The 18,725-nt window shown below is 42.4% G+C and overlaps 1 protein-coding gene across 1 annotated transcript; it reads right to left on the bottom strand.

Moving 5' to 3' along the window:
• Positions 1 to 1,528: 1,528 nt before the first annotated feature.
• ADSL (adenylosuccinate lyase) lies at positions 1,529 to 18,566 on the bottom strand. The gene is made up of 13 exons (XM_017827691.1): positions 18,324 to 18,566; positions 13,768 to 13,971; positions 12,611 to 12,655; positions 11,743 to 11,822; positions 9,790 to 9,961; positions 9,436 to 9,482; positions 8,939 to 9,029; positions 8,080 to 8,149; positions 6,900 to 7,047; positions 5,123 to 5,213; positions 4,176 to 4,265; positions 1,986 to 2,162; positions 1,529 to 1,673 (listed from the first exon to the last, which is right to left on the bottom strand). Exons 1-13 carry the CDS (start codon positions 18,477 to 18,479, stop codon positions 1,587 to 1,589), a joined length of 1,458 nt encoding a protein of 485 aa, XP_017683180.1. The 5' UTR covers positions 18,480 to 18,566; the 3' UTR covers positions 1,529 to 1,586.
• Between the last annotated feature and the right edge of the window lie 159 nt (positions 18,567 to 18,725).

The following is an 18,725-nucleotide window of genomic DNA, read 5'->3' on the forward strand; positions in this document are numbered from 1 at the left end:
CAAAGCACTCAAGGTGTGGCCTTGCCAGTGCTGAGTACAGGAGGAGAATCGAGAACTGCACAGTCCAGAGCTGCTCCTGAAGCACTGCTTGGTGGTGACCTGTTCCCACCAACCAAGGAGAGGGGGGAACTACATCTTTGGCTGGTGTCAGTGCAAACGCTGCCAGAAAGAAGACAGGTCATAAACTAAGGAGTAGAAGTCTCTTAAAGGATTGTGCCAGTTTTCTAGGAGGGTGACATTTCCTCTGTGTCATTGTTATTTGTTCAAAACTTTCTAGGAAAACAAGCCCAACAGTTCACAGCTGGCAGCCTCTGCCTAGCACAAAGATTTATTTCCAGATGATAAGAAAAGGTACATTAGCTGATCCTCTTCCCTGCACAGTTTCGTTGTTTGTTTGTTTTTTTTTTATGGAGGAAAGAAGACCAAAAAAGGAAGACTTCTGCATATGTCCGTTTTCTTTCTTGGCTATCCATTTGAGTAATAGTCTGAAAATTACCAGTGTTCAATTAGTTATCCTTTTCAAACAGATGGCTAATTAAATGTTAATAGCACAAGCAGGCAAAATGTTTTAAACACCATAAAACTCAGAAATGTTTGAGACATTTTGAATGCCATAATCTAGGGGCAAGGTAAAGCCAGAGAAATCTCAATGAAGGGAAATCATGGCCTGAAGCTTCCCACTGCTCTGACTATTTAATATAGACAAGCCTCATTAAAACTGTATTTTGAAATCATCTTTAAACAATCATGGCCTCAAGGAGAGCAGGTAGGTTCTTTCAATTAGTTCTGCTTTTCTTAATTCTTTCCAGCAACCACGTTTCAAAAATCATCAAGTAATCCCAGTCATGTCATCTCTGAGAATCTGAATAAATGAGAGGCATTTATAAAAGAGGGAGCTTTTTATTACACTGACGCAGAAGAAATGGTCTGTGAGGTAATAACACTGGAGGAAGAGGTAAGGGAACCATTCCAGTTTAAGTCAAAGGGAGAAGAGTTTGGTCCAATACTGAACGGCCAGTAAAGCACAGACATTACAAACCAGAACTTTCATGTCAGAAATAAAATCAAAGCTCTTGAATTTCTCTGGCACCCAATGAATCCCAGCATCTTTCTTTATCAGAAAAGACTTACTTGTAGTAGAGATCAACTTTCACATGTTAGAGTCCACCTACCATTCAGTATCAATCACCTGTGACCAAGGACCACAAGGATTGTGGCCAAGGACCACAGTCATAGCCAAATCACAGTGGCTGGTTGCTAATTCAAACTTGCAAATATGATTTGTCAGGCAGCACCTGGCATTGCTCTTTGATAGCTGGCATTGCTTCTATAAGGGGCCAATGAAAGGTGCTATGATAAAGTTACCTTGTCACAATCAAGTGTTTCTCAATAACTCAGCACACTATAAATGGAGGCTTGATTAAACAGCAGACAAAGAATGAAAAGCCTATCTGGAATCAAGGTGGCTGTAAACTCTGGGGGTTAAATGCACTGCAGAGAACCAAAATAGCGTGACACAGTAAACAGATCTGGGTCAATAAGGCTTTTATTATTTTCTTGTACCCACACACCTTTGCAGACTATACCTAAAGTGCCAGGTCAATTTTCCCACCCATCTTGCTTTGGTATGGAATCAGTGCTGGTCGAACTTCCTCCTTCAGGAATTTTGCCACCTGTTCAAGAAAGATAAACAAAATTTGGAAAAGGGCTTGCCTTCTCCTCCCCATTCAGACCTGCTTGTTCCACCAGAGTCTCTCTTTCACAAAGATACCCAACGCTCTGATACATCCTGGGTCAAAAATGTGAAGCCCACAGAAAAGCAAGACGAGAAAGCCAAGGGAATCAAAAGAGAGAAAGATGCCTGCCTTTGTAATATGGGCAGAGTTACACAGTATGTCCACTCTCTGGCATACGAAAGGATGCAGGATGAAACAACAGACTCCATTACAATGCATAGCACCCATAGCCTCTTTCCACTACTTTACCTGTTGAGGAGCACGTCCAGTGAAGGAGGAGGGATCCAACAGGCTTTCAAGTTGTTTATGGATAGGGCTGAAGTAAGGATCAGCACGGACACGGGCAATTAAGTCATTATCACCCCCTTCCTGTTTCACAACAGCAGCTGCTTGCTGGGAGAGAACACGAATCTTCTCATGGCAATCCTGTAGTTACAGAAGGAAGAAGATACGAAAAGAAAAAAGTCATTCCAGTGCTACTGAAAGCACATGCTCATCGTGCCAACTTGTGTGGGAGGGAGAAATATCAAAGTGTACGGCCCCGGACAGCACAGCAATGACACACAGTTTGGACTGCAGCATCTCATATACCACTACATTAAAGCAAGATTTTTTCATCTTTCCACATCTGCCCTTTGAAGTTAAAATAGTCTGAATGTCACACGCATTCCCTGTTGAATTATACCACAAACTTATGACACTGGAATCCTTTACATTTCTTCAAATTTCCCAAATACTTTTAGATGTCCCTTTGGGATTTTTTTTTCAGTTGCAAACAATGTAAAACATCTACAGATTTGGAAAAGGGAAAAGTATCTGTCCAACCTAACAAGCAGTGAGACTGTAGAAACCATGGCTTACATATGGACAGACTGAGGAAAAAAGAACACCTTACAAATCCGAGGACCTTGAGACATTCTGTCCCAAAGAACCCTCGCACGACACTAAGACTGGCAAAACAGTTGTAACAATTTTTCTAAAAGACTTCTTATCCCTTGACTTACTGTGGAATCAATCTGTAAGAACAAAGGAACCCAAGTGTAGTCAGGGACCACCTGCAAAATCAGATGCTGCCATGCTGGCCTTAAAGTACAGCCATGTGGTTCCATTTACAGCCATGCGAGAACCTTCTCTTCATCTTCCTGTTCCCTCCATCCAGGTGTCATTTTGCTTCAGCACTGACCTGCCTCAGCTGAACAGATCTGTCCTCTCAGTGTTTAGGGAAAGGAGCTGTTTAGTAGTGGGGAAAGGAAATGAGTTGGGTGGGAAGTGGGGAAAACCTAAAAAATGTGCTGTTTTAAAGTTCCCAGTACAGGAAAACAGAACACATGAATATGAACACCTTTTATAAATGTACAACTCTACAGGTGTGTAATTAAACAGCACCAGAAAGAAGCCAGGCCAATAACAGACACAAATGAATCACAGAATCACACTCTTAAGTCTAATCATAGTAGAGAAGACTGTTTAAGAACAGGATACTTTAGAAAGAGAGCCATCTGTAAAGATAAAGAAACTTATTCACATGATGTGACGCCTTAAAACATTTGATAAGGAAGCTTACTCACTGACCCAATGACAAATATCAGAGATGCAGAGGGAAAAAAAAAAGGAAAAAGGATGTTTCCTGACCAACATCATGGCTGAGTTGCCACAAGTGTTTCAGAAAACTAGAACAACATATATTCTACTCAAAGCTTCTGTCAAAACCCGTTTGCTAATTACCATCTTGCAAGTTTAACTTCTGTCTCTGATGTGGAAATAACCACAGAATAAAAAATTACTATCTAAAAGGTAAGTGAAAATAAGGTGTTTTATTAAGATGTAAATTCAATTATCAATTTTGACCTGAATCATGACATTAAATGATAAGGAAATATAATCTAATGGTGTCTGTATTTATTTGCTAAGGAAAATATTTAATTTCAGTTTGCTTGAATACAGAAAACTGAATGAAGTACCGTAAACAAAGCTGTTAATATACTACACTAAATTAGGGAAGAATGATACACGAATGAATGGTTCAGAATGGTCTTACTTGCTTTTTTGTTGAAGGACTGATTCATTCTCTTTTAATTTATAAGGTAGCCAACTGCCAATATGCTCCATTTAAAGAAACCTGGCCTGTGTTTCAAGTTCCTTCAAACACTTACAAAAGGAAAACGCCTACTAGTATTTAATATAAAAATAGTTCTCCCTCTTCGCCAGCAGGCAGTCAGATTAGTTCAAACACACAGTGCACCTAACCAAAAATATGGATCTCCACAACTGCTCTCCCCTCAGAGGGCAGTCTGGCTTTGCAGCACCAGTGTAATATTAATAACTCTCTGGGAGCAGGTGAAGAGCAAAGAAAGGTGAGACAAGAGCCCAGATACTTTTGTTTCTCAGGAGACAAACATCAGGCAGGGAACAAAGGTATTTCGGACGCTGGATTTGTACCTGACGATTGCCCCCTGCTTTCACCATCGCCATGATTATATTCTCTGTGGCCATGAACGGCAGCTCCTGCTGGATCCTCCTCTCAATCACCTTAAACAAAACAAACAGAAAAAAGAAACAGCATTATAGAAATTCTGTAGACAACTGCAACTCCCAGTGAAGTTCTTCCACTCCCTTTGAATCTCCAGGACTGGACAATGATCACGGAATCATAAAACACTTTGGTTAGAAGGGACCTTTAAAGGCTACCGAGTCCAACCTCCCTAACAATGAGCAGGGACATTTTCAACAAGATCAGGTTGCTCAGAGCCACATCCAACCCGACTTTGAATGCTTTCAAGGATGGGGCATCTACCGCTTCTCTGGACAACCACCACCCTCACTGGGAGTGTTTCATCACCCTCATTGTAAAATACTTCTTTCATATATCATCTAAATCGTCCCTCCGTCAGTTTAAAACCATTATCCCTTGTCCTACTGTAGTGGGCCCTGCTAAAAGGTTTGTCCCCATGATGCAAAGACAATTTCTCATTTTGAACTTAGCTCTGGAAATTCAGGTATTAAAGCTGATAATACTTAGAAGCTATATCTTGGAAGGGACATTACTGTGGAAAAAATGATTTTTTTTTCTAACCTGTGTTAAGTTACAGGACTGCATGAGATCTGTCTCGACAGTATCTTTTGCTGCTAATTTCTACAGATCCATTCTGTAGTTTGGGGAAAAATACCCTTTGTGAGAAATTTTGAATTTACTCTCTTTTGGTTTCAGCAAGGTACCCCTTCACGTATGTCCCACAAACAGTGAGAACATGGCAAGAATAGAGAGCAAAATTCAGACAAACCATTTGAGCTAGCAGATAAAAATGTAATCCTTCGAGTGGGAGGATTTTCATACACTTTGGCATAGCTGCAGCATTACCAAGGACGCACATTATCTCCTGCTTTACCTTTGGATACACCACGAGTCCCTCGGAGATATTCTGCAGTGTGCTCAGGACGATGTCAGCTGTCAGGAAAGCCTCAGCCAGACACACGCGCCTGCGAAGCACACGTACCCAGAGCCCCAGTTAGCAACACAGGCCATGTTCCAGTCTACCTCAGATCCTTTAATTTCTGTAAATCATTCTGTAAATAGCATTACTGTGGCCCTAAGGCTGGAACCGTTCTCCTTTTTTTTTCTTTTTGGTCAGTAGAGAGGGAGAGAGAAGAGAAAGAGTGAAGGCACATGTAGAAAGCTCCAAGATAATTCAGTGATTACACAGGTAGGAAAGAGGGCAGCAATTCACAGTATCTTCCCCTACATGTTCTATGTTGAACTGTCTACTGATCCTACCCTCCAGGAGTAAGACATGCTGCACACTTATGCTGTGCCTGGCTGCACTCAGTGGGTAACTTCCAAAGTGATCCATGCATTTGGTGGGGGATTCCTCCAAGATACCAGCTCCTGGTCACAAAGGAGGGTCCTGACAAAAAGGAAAGGAGGGAAAGAAGAGGAGTAGTGGCAACTGAGCTGTATCAGGCAAAAGGCTCTGCGTCACAGTGCAGCAAACACAGCATCATCCATCTGTGACAGCAGGGCCTACCCCATTCCAAACTGTGATCTTTTAAAATACCCTACTACTTGAACCTTGTGCTACATCTACACCTTCCAACTCTATCACACTCTCTTAAAAACAATTTTTGTTTGTACGTTGACTGAATTTTCTCTGGCTTGCTCTGCCTTCCAAAACACTATAGCTTTAACAAAAAAAAAATCCAAGGCACAGATTTCTTAATTGCTTTATGAAGTGGATAAATGACTCTTTCTATTAGATGAGATGAAAATAAAATTTGAAACATTCCAATACATGTCTCTACATTTGGTAGCTATTGGGAAATAAACACACTGTATCAATCAGTATCCAATTTCTTAAATTTACATTGTTTTCTGCTGCCTATGCAGCTCTTTTCTTAATGAGACTAGCAGCTGTAAAGCCCTTTTGGGAAAAGATCTTCTGTGCTTGCATGAAATTTTATGCAGACATTATGTTTGTGGAGATATCTTAAAACTAACATTTAGTACTAACCAAAAGATGGAAGCATTGAATTTAATTGCTGTAATTTACCTGAAAATAATTACAGATAATTTTTGCTCAGCTCAAAACAGTGATAATGAAGAATCATCAAATAAAGCAAAGTTTGCTGCGTAATATCCTAGAGCTGCACAGATTTTCCTGAAACATTATTTTTAAAAAATAAGTAGTTATGCTCTTTCTCTAGGATCTGAACTACTTCTTGTAAAGAACATTTTACAAATAGATTAAAATAAGTTTCTTCAGATTATTTGGAGGGTTAAGGTATTACTGATAAAACGTCGGATTATTCTTTAAAAAGTGAAAAAGACTGGGGTCAAAAAACTCATTCAAAATAGATAGGGAGGAGAATTTGAGAGATGTGAGTATTTATACTATACTGTTGAAACAGGAAGATTATGAGAGCAATACATTACCACGGCTTCTGTATACCTCCCTCTCTCTGCTGGTTTACATTGAAGAGGATCTTGGCATTAAAAAAAACTAACTGTTTTTACCTGTTCTTACAGAGGAAACCAGGTTCTATTGAGACTGCTTTTGATCAAGGTGTTAGCTTGTGGTTTTAGTTTAAAAATAGTATTTTCTAAATAGATCAAAGGACCTTCCTGAACAAGACCTTCTGAAATTGCAGCATTGCACAGTCTAAACAAACCTGTTGGCACTGTCATCCAATGTCCGCTCAAACCACTGCACTGAGGCTGTTTGGAGGGGGTCCATCACCAGGGTCATCAGGTGTCGAGCAAGGCTGCAGCAGCGCTCTGAACGCATTGGATTCCTCTTGTAAGGCATAGCACTTGAACCTGTGAGAGGAGAAAGAGGGATGGAAATGGTGCAACAGAAGCAGTGCATTCAGGAAGAAGAGATGAAGGTCCTCCCCCAGATAAGAAAAATGTGTCAGGAATCATGGTTTTGACTAAAGCCTCAAAACACGATTTTCTAAGGACAATATGGAATAAAGAAAATGACACCACCACCATCCCCTTCAGATCAGAAACATCCAAATGTGGGGAGAGAAAAAGTGGGAAGAAATTTTTGCAGTTCTGCAAAACAGAAATACTACCCCATAAACCAAGTTTTTAATGTAGCGTTCAGCAATGATCTCTCTAGGCTACCCATGGCAACCCTGGCAGTGTTCAAGGCTCCATCTGCTTAGTAACATTGTCCTTCAAAGTCAGATACTTAAACTGCTGCCTGTTGCTCTAGTGAATGGATATCAAAACCATCCAAAGAATGCAGAGCGGCAGAAGCAACAGACAGGACTAAAGCTTAATTTGCAGATTCAATCCTATACAACTAGTTAGAGGACCTCAACTTTCTTTCAGCCAAGAGCCAAAACTCTACATTTCCTCCTCCCTTTCTACCAATGTCAGAAATCACATAATTGGCATTCTTCTGGCAAGGGTCCAGCCTAGGACCCTTGTTCCAAATTTGTCTGCTTATAAAGATCAAAATGCTGAGTCGAGCTGAAAACCTACAGCTCCAGTCAGCTTCATGAGGAATGGAAAACACTAAGAACTCCTCGGACCCAAGTCTTCCTCTCTAGGCAATGAGACATACATGGCTACTTGTGCTCTCCCCCCAGACACTGGAAGTGTGCAAATACAAATCCAGATTTTAATTATTTAATATCCAGAAACCTTTAGGTAAGGTGCTTTTTCTTCCTTCTTCCTCGCTTTTTTTTATTTTAAAAGGACCCAAAATACTAACAAGGTCAACCCCAGGTAATTTAAAGCAACTTCTGTCAGTGACATTTCTAAGTTTGTTTAAAAGGCAGCACCAACATAAATGAAAAGACACAAACACCAATCCAGGAAGGGTCTCTCATCCCTTACCAATCTGGTCTTTCTCAAAAGGCTCCTCTATCTCCTTCAGGTTGGCCAAAAGACGAATGTCAGTGCAAATCTAGAAAAGCACAAATTAGCAAACAGAACCAAAATAACACCCACCAATATATACTCCTTCTTGGAGAAGAGTTTGCATCTAAGAAGTAAACTGTGGGCAGCGAAAATTTTGGCAAAAAAAATTGACACTGCAATCATACTTCCTGTCCTAAAAATGTCAGTCAAGAAAACATACAGAAAACAACCACTGTATTAGAACAGGACTCCAAGGAGGGCAAAAATATGCACAGAGCGGAAGATGGACCAGGGCAGAACAGCGAAAATGCATAACAAAATTACACAGTGATTTGCAAACACAGATAATGTGTGCTCACTGAACCAGAACAAAACTAAAACAAAAGAAAATACCATAGATAACTTTAGCCCAAGAGGAGGAAGAGGAGGGAGGGAACAGAGATAAATCACTGAAAACAATCCACAAGGACACCATTATCATAGAAGCAATAAATTAGGAGCAAACAATGAAATTTAAAAATTCATACACCACTAGGAAAGACATTTACTCTAATTGGATCAATTTAGCATAGATTAGACTACTATCTGGTGTGGGATTTGTTAACCCACCTCAGAATCTGTTCAGCCAGCTTGCCTTATTTATCTCTGGTCTGAAGATCTTTGAAATTTGACCACTAGGCATGTAACCAGCAGTGAATTTACATGATCACAAAGAAGACAGCTGAACAGGGAACACCAATATTTCTTGAGAAGAGCATTCTGCACTATGAGCACTTTCTCTTCAAGATCTAAAATGTTTCCCACTCTTCCCAATGTATCCAAGTAGGGAGCTCACCTTGTGTATAGATGCCCCCAGACTGGCCAACACAGACAGGACCCCAATATCCACCTTGCGGCTGTAGGTCTGCCCTGTGACCATGTAAGCCCTAGAAATAAGCACAGAAGTTGAGTGTTCCAGACAGACACAACAGTACTGCAAGACTTTGAGCAAGGAGATGGCTCAAAGTGGAGGGCTGTCACTCTGCCCTGATGGGAATAACTTTGGATTCAGGCTGTCAATTTCTTGGGGCAGCATGCAGATGGGAGAGAGGAACAGAGAGGGAAAATGGACAGCTGTACTTTGACAGGGAGACAAGTAGAAGTGGCCTGTTTAGGAGGTGAAGTTTCATGCGGGAAGCTGCAACTGAGAATGGAAGATGGCAAGGGGGGATAAGTGAACATCAGCACAGATGTCAGTTTGGCAGCTTGGAGAATCTGGGCCAACACCACTGGCAGGAGTCACACTTTGCTAACACCAAATATAGATGACTAAGTACGTTGCTTGTTACATACCGCTTAAATCCTGCCTTTGCAGTCACTAATCTGTCCAGTTCTTCAACCTTGGGGTGAAGAAAAAAATAAAACAGAGCTCAAAATACAACAACTCAGTAAGGTCAGCAAGAGCAAAAACGATCTTTTGCTTTTCTTAGTTTACTGTCAAAACATGTTTTACTTTCTGTGAAGCACTGCCCCACCCCCGAATTCTGCTCACTTTCACACAGAGCCTTGTCAGTGAGCCCCAGAGGGATCACAATGCCCTTGTGAATTTGATTCCAGAATTTCCATGTTCCCTCAAAGAGAAAACAGCATTCCAGAATGGAAAATTGCCAAGACTGCAAAGTCTATGCCCTAGGCTGTCTGACGTACTTTACTATGGTCTCCCTCAAAGAGCTGCAAGAAGCTGGCTTGAGTGCCAGTGGTGCCTTTTACACCCCGAAAGCGGAGGTCATCCCGAGCCCGCTCCAGGCTCTGCAGGTCCATGCACAAGTCCTGAATCCACAAACAGCAGCGTTTCCCCACAGTGGTGAGCTGGGCAGGTCTGAAAACAACGAAGAACAGAACGTGACTCATTGAGGACATGCACGGTACCTCCACAAGGACCACACTTTGCTTTGAGTCTGCCATTAAGACATCCTTGCAGGTTAATTCTCTGACTCATCTGAGCAGAAATTAACAAGGTTTGGCTTATGCAGGAAGATGTACTAGTACACGTATATCCCCGGTAAATGGTACTGAAGATATGATCATTCCTTTCAGGAATAGATGTAATTCCACTACGAGAAAACAGCAATCGTCACATCCACATGTGCCAGGAGGGTGCTCTCTGCCAGCCTGCAGGGGCCCATGACAAACAGGGGGTCCATCTGTGCCCCCGCCCCAATTCTGCTCACCCAGGGCAAGGGGGGCATCCTGGCTGACTTACAGCACTGGTGTGAAATTCTCAGCATAGAAACATCTGTTTTCACATTGTGATTTTAAAGGATTCCTCTCAGGGACTGTTTTGTTTTTTTTTTTATTTATGTAGCTGCATTCCTCAGCCCCTGGGCAAACATGCATTAATGATGCTGTCAGCCAACCTTTCTTGTAAGACCTCCACCTGGTCACTGCAAGCCTCAACTACACTGACCCCCTGCCAGTGCTCTGAGGTGGTAACAGGAGTGTTACGCAGAACCCAGCGGTTGAAATATTTCACATTATCGACATGAACTCCAAAAACAACCTCTATACTACTTCCAAAAAAGCATATGCACGTGAACAAGGCTCAGACATAAAAAGGAAACATGTAAGATCTGGAAGCAGGGATAGGTGATCCAGGAGGATACATGGCAGGGATGTGGCAAGGAACGTCAAAACCCACCTGGATGAATTTAGTGTGGGGTGTGAAAGGCAAAAAGACAGGCCTCTGCAAGTACATAAGCAGGAAAAGGGAAGGCGAGGGGAAAACACAGACCTGATTGTAAACAGAGAAAAGACCCCACTGACAAAGGACACAGAAAAGGCTGAAGCATCAAAGCCTTCTTCACCTTAGTTTTTATGATTTCACCTTGCACACACTTCTTGAATACTCCTTTGTCCTCTTTCCAAAAGCCAAAATAAAAGTAAACACAGAGAATACTGCTCCAAAAAGCTGTAGCTGAAGAGGGCCCTAGGACTAGAGCTGATGGAACTGACATGCCATATACGGCAAGACAATTGACCTGATGCTTTCACTCTCCTTTGGGAGAAAATTTTAAGTGACAGACAGAGAGTCTGACATGACCTGTGCTTAATTTCCCTGCCTCTGGTGTTCCATATCACTGGGGCTTACCTCATGGTGTAGTTTTAATGCCTCACCTCATGGTGTAGTTTTAATGCCTCTGGAAACAGTCTTCATGAAGAAGATTAAACTACCCCAACAACAGAACCACTGATATCCTGTTGTCCTTTGACTTAGTAACAAGTGGACATTAACAAAACTTTCCAAGCTGCAGTTGAAAATAAATTGGGGAAAAACAAAGAAAATGTGACTGGAAGACAGGATTACTGCAATTCCCAGTCATGCTCTTTTGAAACAGCCCAGAATATGCACATCTGTGTTTGGCTGGAAGTCATTCTTTATGAAGCTGTTTTAAAGCAACTGCTGACAGCTACTCAAAGCAACAGTCCAATTTCCTGAGACAAGCCTGGACTCAGGCACATACTCCTTTTCTGAGCCACCAACAACACCTTAATGACGTCCATCAATACCAACTGCCTCTGGCCAGAGATGGGAAAAAGGATGAAAGCAAGCAGTGGCAGGTCAATTTAACGAAATGAAAGCAAAGGCTGATGGCTACTTACTGGTAGTGAGTGAAGCCCAAAGTAGGCATGTCAGCATACTTCTCAGCAAAGTCGGCCAGCCGGCTGATCACCCTTGCGAGCTGGTGGATGCAGGAAGGATACAGAAGAGGTGGAATGAGAGAGAAAAAAAACAAACCAAACAACACAGCAGCAGCTAGCAAAGCACAACATTGTGAGAAAAAGGGGAGGGAAACAACTGTGCAGCTTTTCAATAGCACCCTCTAGCTGTAGAATATGGCAAGTTTAATTTTTTCAGGCCGTGCATGCAATTTCTGCTTGCTACTAAACTCAAGCAAGAGGTAACACAAGTTGTTGGACTTCAGCTCAAATTAGTCTCATCCTCATGCCCAACCCAATGCTGCAGATGGTTCGCCCTTGGGTATTCTCTTTATTCCTGGAAACGGCCAGAAATAAAGATGATTTGGGTATAACTGACACACATACAGCCCAGGGCAAACTGGATGCCAAGATGTTCAGCTCAGACAGACAACACTGCACTACACCCCCACTATATCTGACCTCAGAAAATTGTATCATATAGTTTCTTGAATGCTGACACAGTCCTAGGAATATAGTTAAGGGGAAGCCTAAGCTGACCCTGAAAGCAATACAGTTGCTTTCTGAAACTAGTACCCATGGCACAGATGAAGAAGGTTCTGCTTGTAATTCCCTCTGTGAGCAAAGAAGCTTTGGAGAAAGACTTGAGAAAGGAAAGGAGGGTAACTGTTCACTTTCTTAAGAATAACCCAGACAGACAGCTCCTCCTAGCTTCCCAGAAAGGCTTAGGAAATTCCAAGTTAAACACAGGCTATTAACAGGACATGAGTGCTCCCCAGTTCTGAGATACTGTGCACAACTGCCTTCTCACCTTGGGTAGCAGCAGGTTAAGCCCATCACGGAGGACAATCAGATCCTGAAAAAAGCAAAGAAAGGAACTTTGGGCCATGTCTAAAGGGCCAGACATAATGTTTGTCTCAGACAGGATACATATAATTAAAATATGCTTTGTTGACTCAAAAGTCTCTTCTTGAAACAAATGCTTTGCTTTCCTTCTTGCAACAGAAATTGCACTGAACTTGCTTATGACTGGACCATCATTGCTCCTTTTATACTATCCACAGAAAGTCATGAGTGGTAGGAGACCTGTTTCCACCAACTGCCTATCAATGATTATTTTGAGATAGTCAGGATGTCCATGGCACGACAGACTAAATCACAGTCCCAAGTGGAAAATACAGGCACTGTAAGCTAAAGACAGCAGGAGAGTATGGGGACTGTGTGTCATCTTTACTCCTTCTTTTGAGACTGAGGTACAGCTAGGTCCAAGTGTCACAAGGAAGGTGATATTACCTAAAAGCCAAACAGGCTTGCAAAGGGGTAGAGAAAAAATAATCACACAGCAGCTTCTCATACAGCAAAAGCAGTTGTGAAGTTGCAATGGCTTGAACAGCAACATATAGCAACATATACTGAGAAATTAGGCTTCAGTTTGTACTAAATTTTAGACAGGTTTTTCACAAATATTTTACAGTTCTGTAGAATGGTGGTATTTCCTTTTTCACTTAACACATTTATCCATTCCCTTGGCCACTGAAAAGCTTGTTTTACCCTGAAGTAACGCAGGGGTTCCAAGCAGCAATTGGAACCTCGTGGGCCTTGTTCTGTAAGTCAGTGAACTCCTGTCATGGTGGTGTAACTGATAATTCACAGAGTTCACATGTTTCTGCATGTGTTTGCAACTCACATCTCTTATCTCCTTGAATATTTAACATGCAAGCAGAGCTTAGGGAACAATTAGGTTCCAGACAGATCTTGCTTCATATCAAAAGAAAGAAGGCAAGAGGAGCTTTCCTTCCTAGGGCAGCTAGATCAAAGGGGAATTAACGTCAACAGTAGAATTAATAAAAATGTCTGAAAATCTATTTAATATTTTATAAAGAAAAGTTTGTAAAGAGCTATCAAATAAGCAACTGTAGCTTTGTTTTGCCCAGCTCTGCACACAGGAAACTGAAAATTCTATGTTACCGTGTTATCCCCCACGTAACAGGAAGTTGCTCCAAGGTGAATGATGGCTGCAGCTTTTGGACAGCAATGGGCGAAGGTGTGAACGTGGGCCATCACATCGTGACGCAGCTTCTTCTCCTCCTCTGCTGCCATCTTGAAGTCAATGTTGTCCAGATTTGCTTCCATCTCCTGTATCTGCTCATCTGTGATAGGAAGCCCAAGTGACTGCAAAAGGAAAACAACTTTCTATTGCCTTTTTTTTTACCAATCGAACTGAGACAGAAGATATTTAGACCAGTTACTCCCACATGACATCTCACAGAAGCGTAGCAATTTGGCATAATCAAGAGCTGTAATTGCAAATGCTTCTATTCTAGGGCTCTCCAACCTTCCAACCTTTTCCAATAGAATAGGACAGTGTTCATTCTTAGGTGTTCCTTTTGGGCTTCATACTTTCCTTAGTCAGGTAACATTCTTGTCACAAGTACAGAAAGTAAGACACATGGGAAAAAATGATATAGAGTGAGTATAGTTTAATCTTTTTTAATGAAGTTTACCCTTTGGATAAAGAAAAATCCAGCTACCGTGTGACTTAACAGCTTGTGTCAGGAAGAACTCTTTGGACCACATCTAGACCTATACAACTGTAAACAGTGGGCTTAGAACATAGGGAAAGGTACATATGTTTGTACCTTTCCAAAAGTCCTGAAGTATCTCATATCAGTCTGAATCTGAAACATTGTAAAATCAGTTATTCGATCTGGAAGCAGGAGATGAACGCTCCTACTTCATGTCCAAAAATAATTGCTAGAGCTTTTCAGTGAGCTGACTTAAAAACAAAGATAGCAAACCACGGAATTATACACTGGTATACTCTTGCACAAGCTAACTAAGATGAGAAAACCAGTCACAAGCTAACTGAGGAAAAACATCTTTTCCTGATACCGAGAATTTAAAAGTCTCACAATGAATGTGGCATTACTGCCTTTTCCAAACTAAAATGCTATTGTTCTGTGCAGTAGTAATGAGAAGTCACCAACCAGGAGGCTTCCAGGATTCAATGTGTTTCAAAAGCTGGTTCTGCTCAGAATCAAATTGACTGAAAAAATGTTTTGCAGTGGAACGTGGAACTAAAGACAGCAAGTGAAGCAGAGGTGTCCTCAAGGTCCTCATCAGATAATCAGTACCCAAAGGTATGATGCTGCAAGTGCATACATGACCATGAGTGTCCAGATAAATGAGGAAAAGCACCTGGCCCCAGACTTCTGCCTTTGTGTGCACTGATACAAACTGCCTGAAAGCACACAGGCAACTCAGCAAGCAATACACTCCTGTGCCCAGGTTAAAACCTCATGCCTTGTTCAGACCTCCACGATTCCTTGGGAAAAGCTGACCACAGTATGCAGTCGTAGAAAGAAGAAATGACCTGCAAAAAAGGGGACTAGTTGTTATAGGAATTCCTGCAAGGTAGGGTAGACAAGACAAATGATGTCCCCATCTGTCCACAAACAACATGTGAGGCCTCTTCCCTAAAAGCTTTTGCTGATATAGGCAGTACCTCAGGAAGAAAACAATCAAACGTCCTTCAAAGCTGTGTACTCAAGAAAACCAAGTAGGAAAATTATGCGAGGGAGAACATGAGGTTTTCCCCAAAGCACCATAGTCAGCGATGTGCTCTATGGACTGAGCTTGTAAGGTGTCATTCCTCCGAGACCGTTCCAACATTCTGATGTGCCGCTATGAAAGCTATGACTGTTCATCACTATCCCTAAAGGGAAGAGCAGAGCAGGCAGATGACGTGGCAAAGCTCCTGCAAATAGACTGAGAACACTGGGCTGCTCATCTATTAAAGAACACATGATAGAAAAATAATGAAATGTAAATTGGACAAAAAAAATTGACAGAGGCTATCTGTCAATTCTTAAGAGAGAAGACATTTGTATTTTACATGTGCAAAACATATTGTAACTCAGTTTGATGCTGTAAGATGTCAAAGCTACTTCTATGAGAAGGGAGACCAACATGAAATTTGTACTTGACTTTCAAATAACACTAAGGTCAAGAATTCAAGATTAAAAAGTGTTAACAGAAGTATTATAATACAAATGAATTTACACAAAAAAATAAACTAGAATTTTGGGATGGATATAAACTCACATGCTTCAGCTCTTAACCCAAACTTTGACTACTGTCAGTTGGGAAAATATTAGCTTCTTTCACTAATTACACACTTTGCTAAGTCTCCTCTTTCAAACTCCTGGTATTGCCTGCTGAAAGGAACAAAACACCCTATAGACTTTCTGTCAAATTCAGTTTCCAATGAAATATTTTTTCAGTTCTTATTTCACATTTTCCAAGTGGATTACTCGAAAATTTCTTCTATTAAGTAGGGTGAATACTGAAACCATTTGCCTGGCCCTGTGCTTTACCTAAAATTTTATCACTAAACTGCATGTCCTCTCTTACTACTTCTCTGCAACTTTGAGAAAACCTATGGTTAGATCTTCCTAATTCTAATTTACTGTAAGACAAGAGCAACTACTGCCCACAGTTCATTCATTACTTTTTGGTTTTTTTCAATGTATCCAAAAAGAAATGCTATGTATCTTCAGTAAGGATAACTGAATAAGCCACATATGCTTATCTTGAAATCAGGTGAGTACTGCAGTAAACAGTGTAGCCATAGTTCATTTATTATTTGGTGTTTGGCTTGGGTTCATTTTTTTCCCATAGAAATACTATGCATCTTCTCTAAGAAGTTTCTTCAAAAGAAACTCTTTTTATCTATAACGAGCTGATCACTGACAGAGCTAACAGGTGCTGAAAATAGCTGGCTCTTCCTCCTTTAGTCCAAGGCTGACATTTGATGACAAACTGGTCTGGAACGAGGAGAGAGATAAAAATAGTAGTCTCCCTCTTCCCACTAAGAAAAGAGAGAAGAAGTTTCAAGATCTGTCTCTACTGTCTGGGGACAAAACTCTAGGGCAGCAATGAGAGGGAAAGCAAGGCTCAAGAGACAAGGGAGCCGTGAGTTCAGGGCTTGCGAGTGGAAACCTAGAAGTCTCACACTGTTTTTTTCAAGCAGATCACTTTCTCCTATTGGGCAACTTTCATATTTTGCTCTTGAACAGAAGAAAAAGTGTTGGAATTAATATATGTTTATATTGTCATGCTTCCAGCATGCAAAGCTGCTTAAGCATGCTATTTTCATGGTATTGGCACTTCCTATGCTAGATGACATTTGCATCGATTTGTCTGCTCACTCCAGCATCTGAACTATGAGAAAAATCAAGCATGTGGTACTTCAGAAGGTGACTCCTATTTAGCACAGCTGCATAATTACACCTTCACCTTCTAAAAAAACCAGCATACTATTGATGAGGCAGCTGAATGGAGAAGGAACACGTTAATGACACTGTGCACTGTTGTCCATTCTTCAGCAAGGTGCTTCTCTGCCCTTACACTAATAGTAACAGCCAGACCTAGCGCTTGGATTGCTTCCTAACAATCCCAGTACTTCGAAACTGGAAGCTGAACTCCGCACAAAACAAATGGGCAACTCTTGAGTCCGAAAGCTAAAGCCATTCTGTCAGAAGGTGGGGTGGGTTTGTGTGGTTTTTCTTTGTGGTTTTTTGGGGCAACACATTACAGCTTTTTCACTGTCAAAAACCTGGTAAGAGTCTTCCTGCCAGTCACAAGGAATCAAGTTAGTGGATCCTCAAAACTGACTGTGTCTCTCTTAATAATCGCTGTACACGTATCCCTAATTAGGATCAAAGTCAAAGTAAGAAGGTTTAGCTTAAACTACATTTAAAAAATGTTAACTTCATAGACTCTACTAACACAACAGCTTGCAATCGTATGGACATACTCTCAGCTGCTGCTATCTAGTCATTGAATTAATACACAATACCCAGTCTTTTGTGGATTTTTTTTTTTTTTTGGCACTCAGCCTATCAGAAACATCACAAGAACTTCTGGGGTAACTGTTCGGTCCTCTTTGGCCAAAAGTAAACTTATCTCAGAAATAAGAGCTATCTAAAACCAACTGGCTGCAGATGTAGGGGGTGGTTCAGTTGGCATGGACTGACAGCCATCGGATTGAACAGGAGAGAGGACCTCACCCGTCACACCTCCTGAAAAGCAAACACCCGAGTGCTTCAGAAGGACAATGATGTTTGCTCAAAGGCAATCCCTCACCAAAAACTGCTTAGCAGAGCTTTCACAAAACTAATTTCACAAGGGCAAAAGTGCAAGGGGGAGCATATGAGACGAGAAGAGGCGATTTGCTGAGGGGCGATAAGTGCGTGGAGGATTGTGTACAGACAGTTGGGTAACCCTGACCCCCCACCCCCTGCGTCCCTTTCCCCCCCCCAAACACGCGAAGGGGCTCCTAAAAGTTGTTCTGGTCAGTCTTCCCGCGCTCGGTCTCGTTTCCCGAGGGCAGCTCCGGGAAGGCACGGTTCCCAGCCCTCCTCTGCCAGAGCCCTGAAGGGAAACGGGACGCGAAGAAGCCCCGACACCACGCTCCCCCCTCCCCAGGCCGCTCTGCCCTCAGCGCCCCGTCCCGCCGTTACCTTCTCAGCCTGGGCGAGGTAGAGCCAGAGGCGGCGCCAGGTGCCGAACTTCTTCCTCTCGCTGAAGTTGTAGCCCATCTCGGCGCTGGCGTACCGCGACACCAGCGGGGAGCGGTATCGCGCCATCACGTCCTCCTCCTCTCCGGGGGCCGCCATGGCAGCGCCTGCGGCACAGGTCGATCGCGGGCACCAGGCAGAGCCCCCGGGCAGCAGCGGATAAGGGCGGGCGGCGGCCCCGCCCCGCGGCCCTGAGGCGGCCCCGCCCCCGCCGCCATGGCGGGCCCGGCTCGGTCGCTCGGCGCCCCCTGGCGCTTGGAGGCCGCCGCGCCGTGAGGGGCCCCGAGATGGCCGCGGCTGAGGGACACGCGCAGGGGACACAAAACGTGCAGAAAATACGAGCTT

This window comes from Lepidothrix coronata, unplaced genomic scaffold (assembly GCF_001604755.1).
Source record: "Lepidothrix coronata isolate B3197 unplaced genomic scaffold, Lepidothrix_coronata-1.0 Scaffold141, whole genome shotgun sequence".
NCBI classification, from domain to species: domain Eukaryota; kingdom Metazoa; phylum Chordata; class Aves; order Passeriformes; family Pipridae; genus Lepidothrix; species Lepidothrix coronata.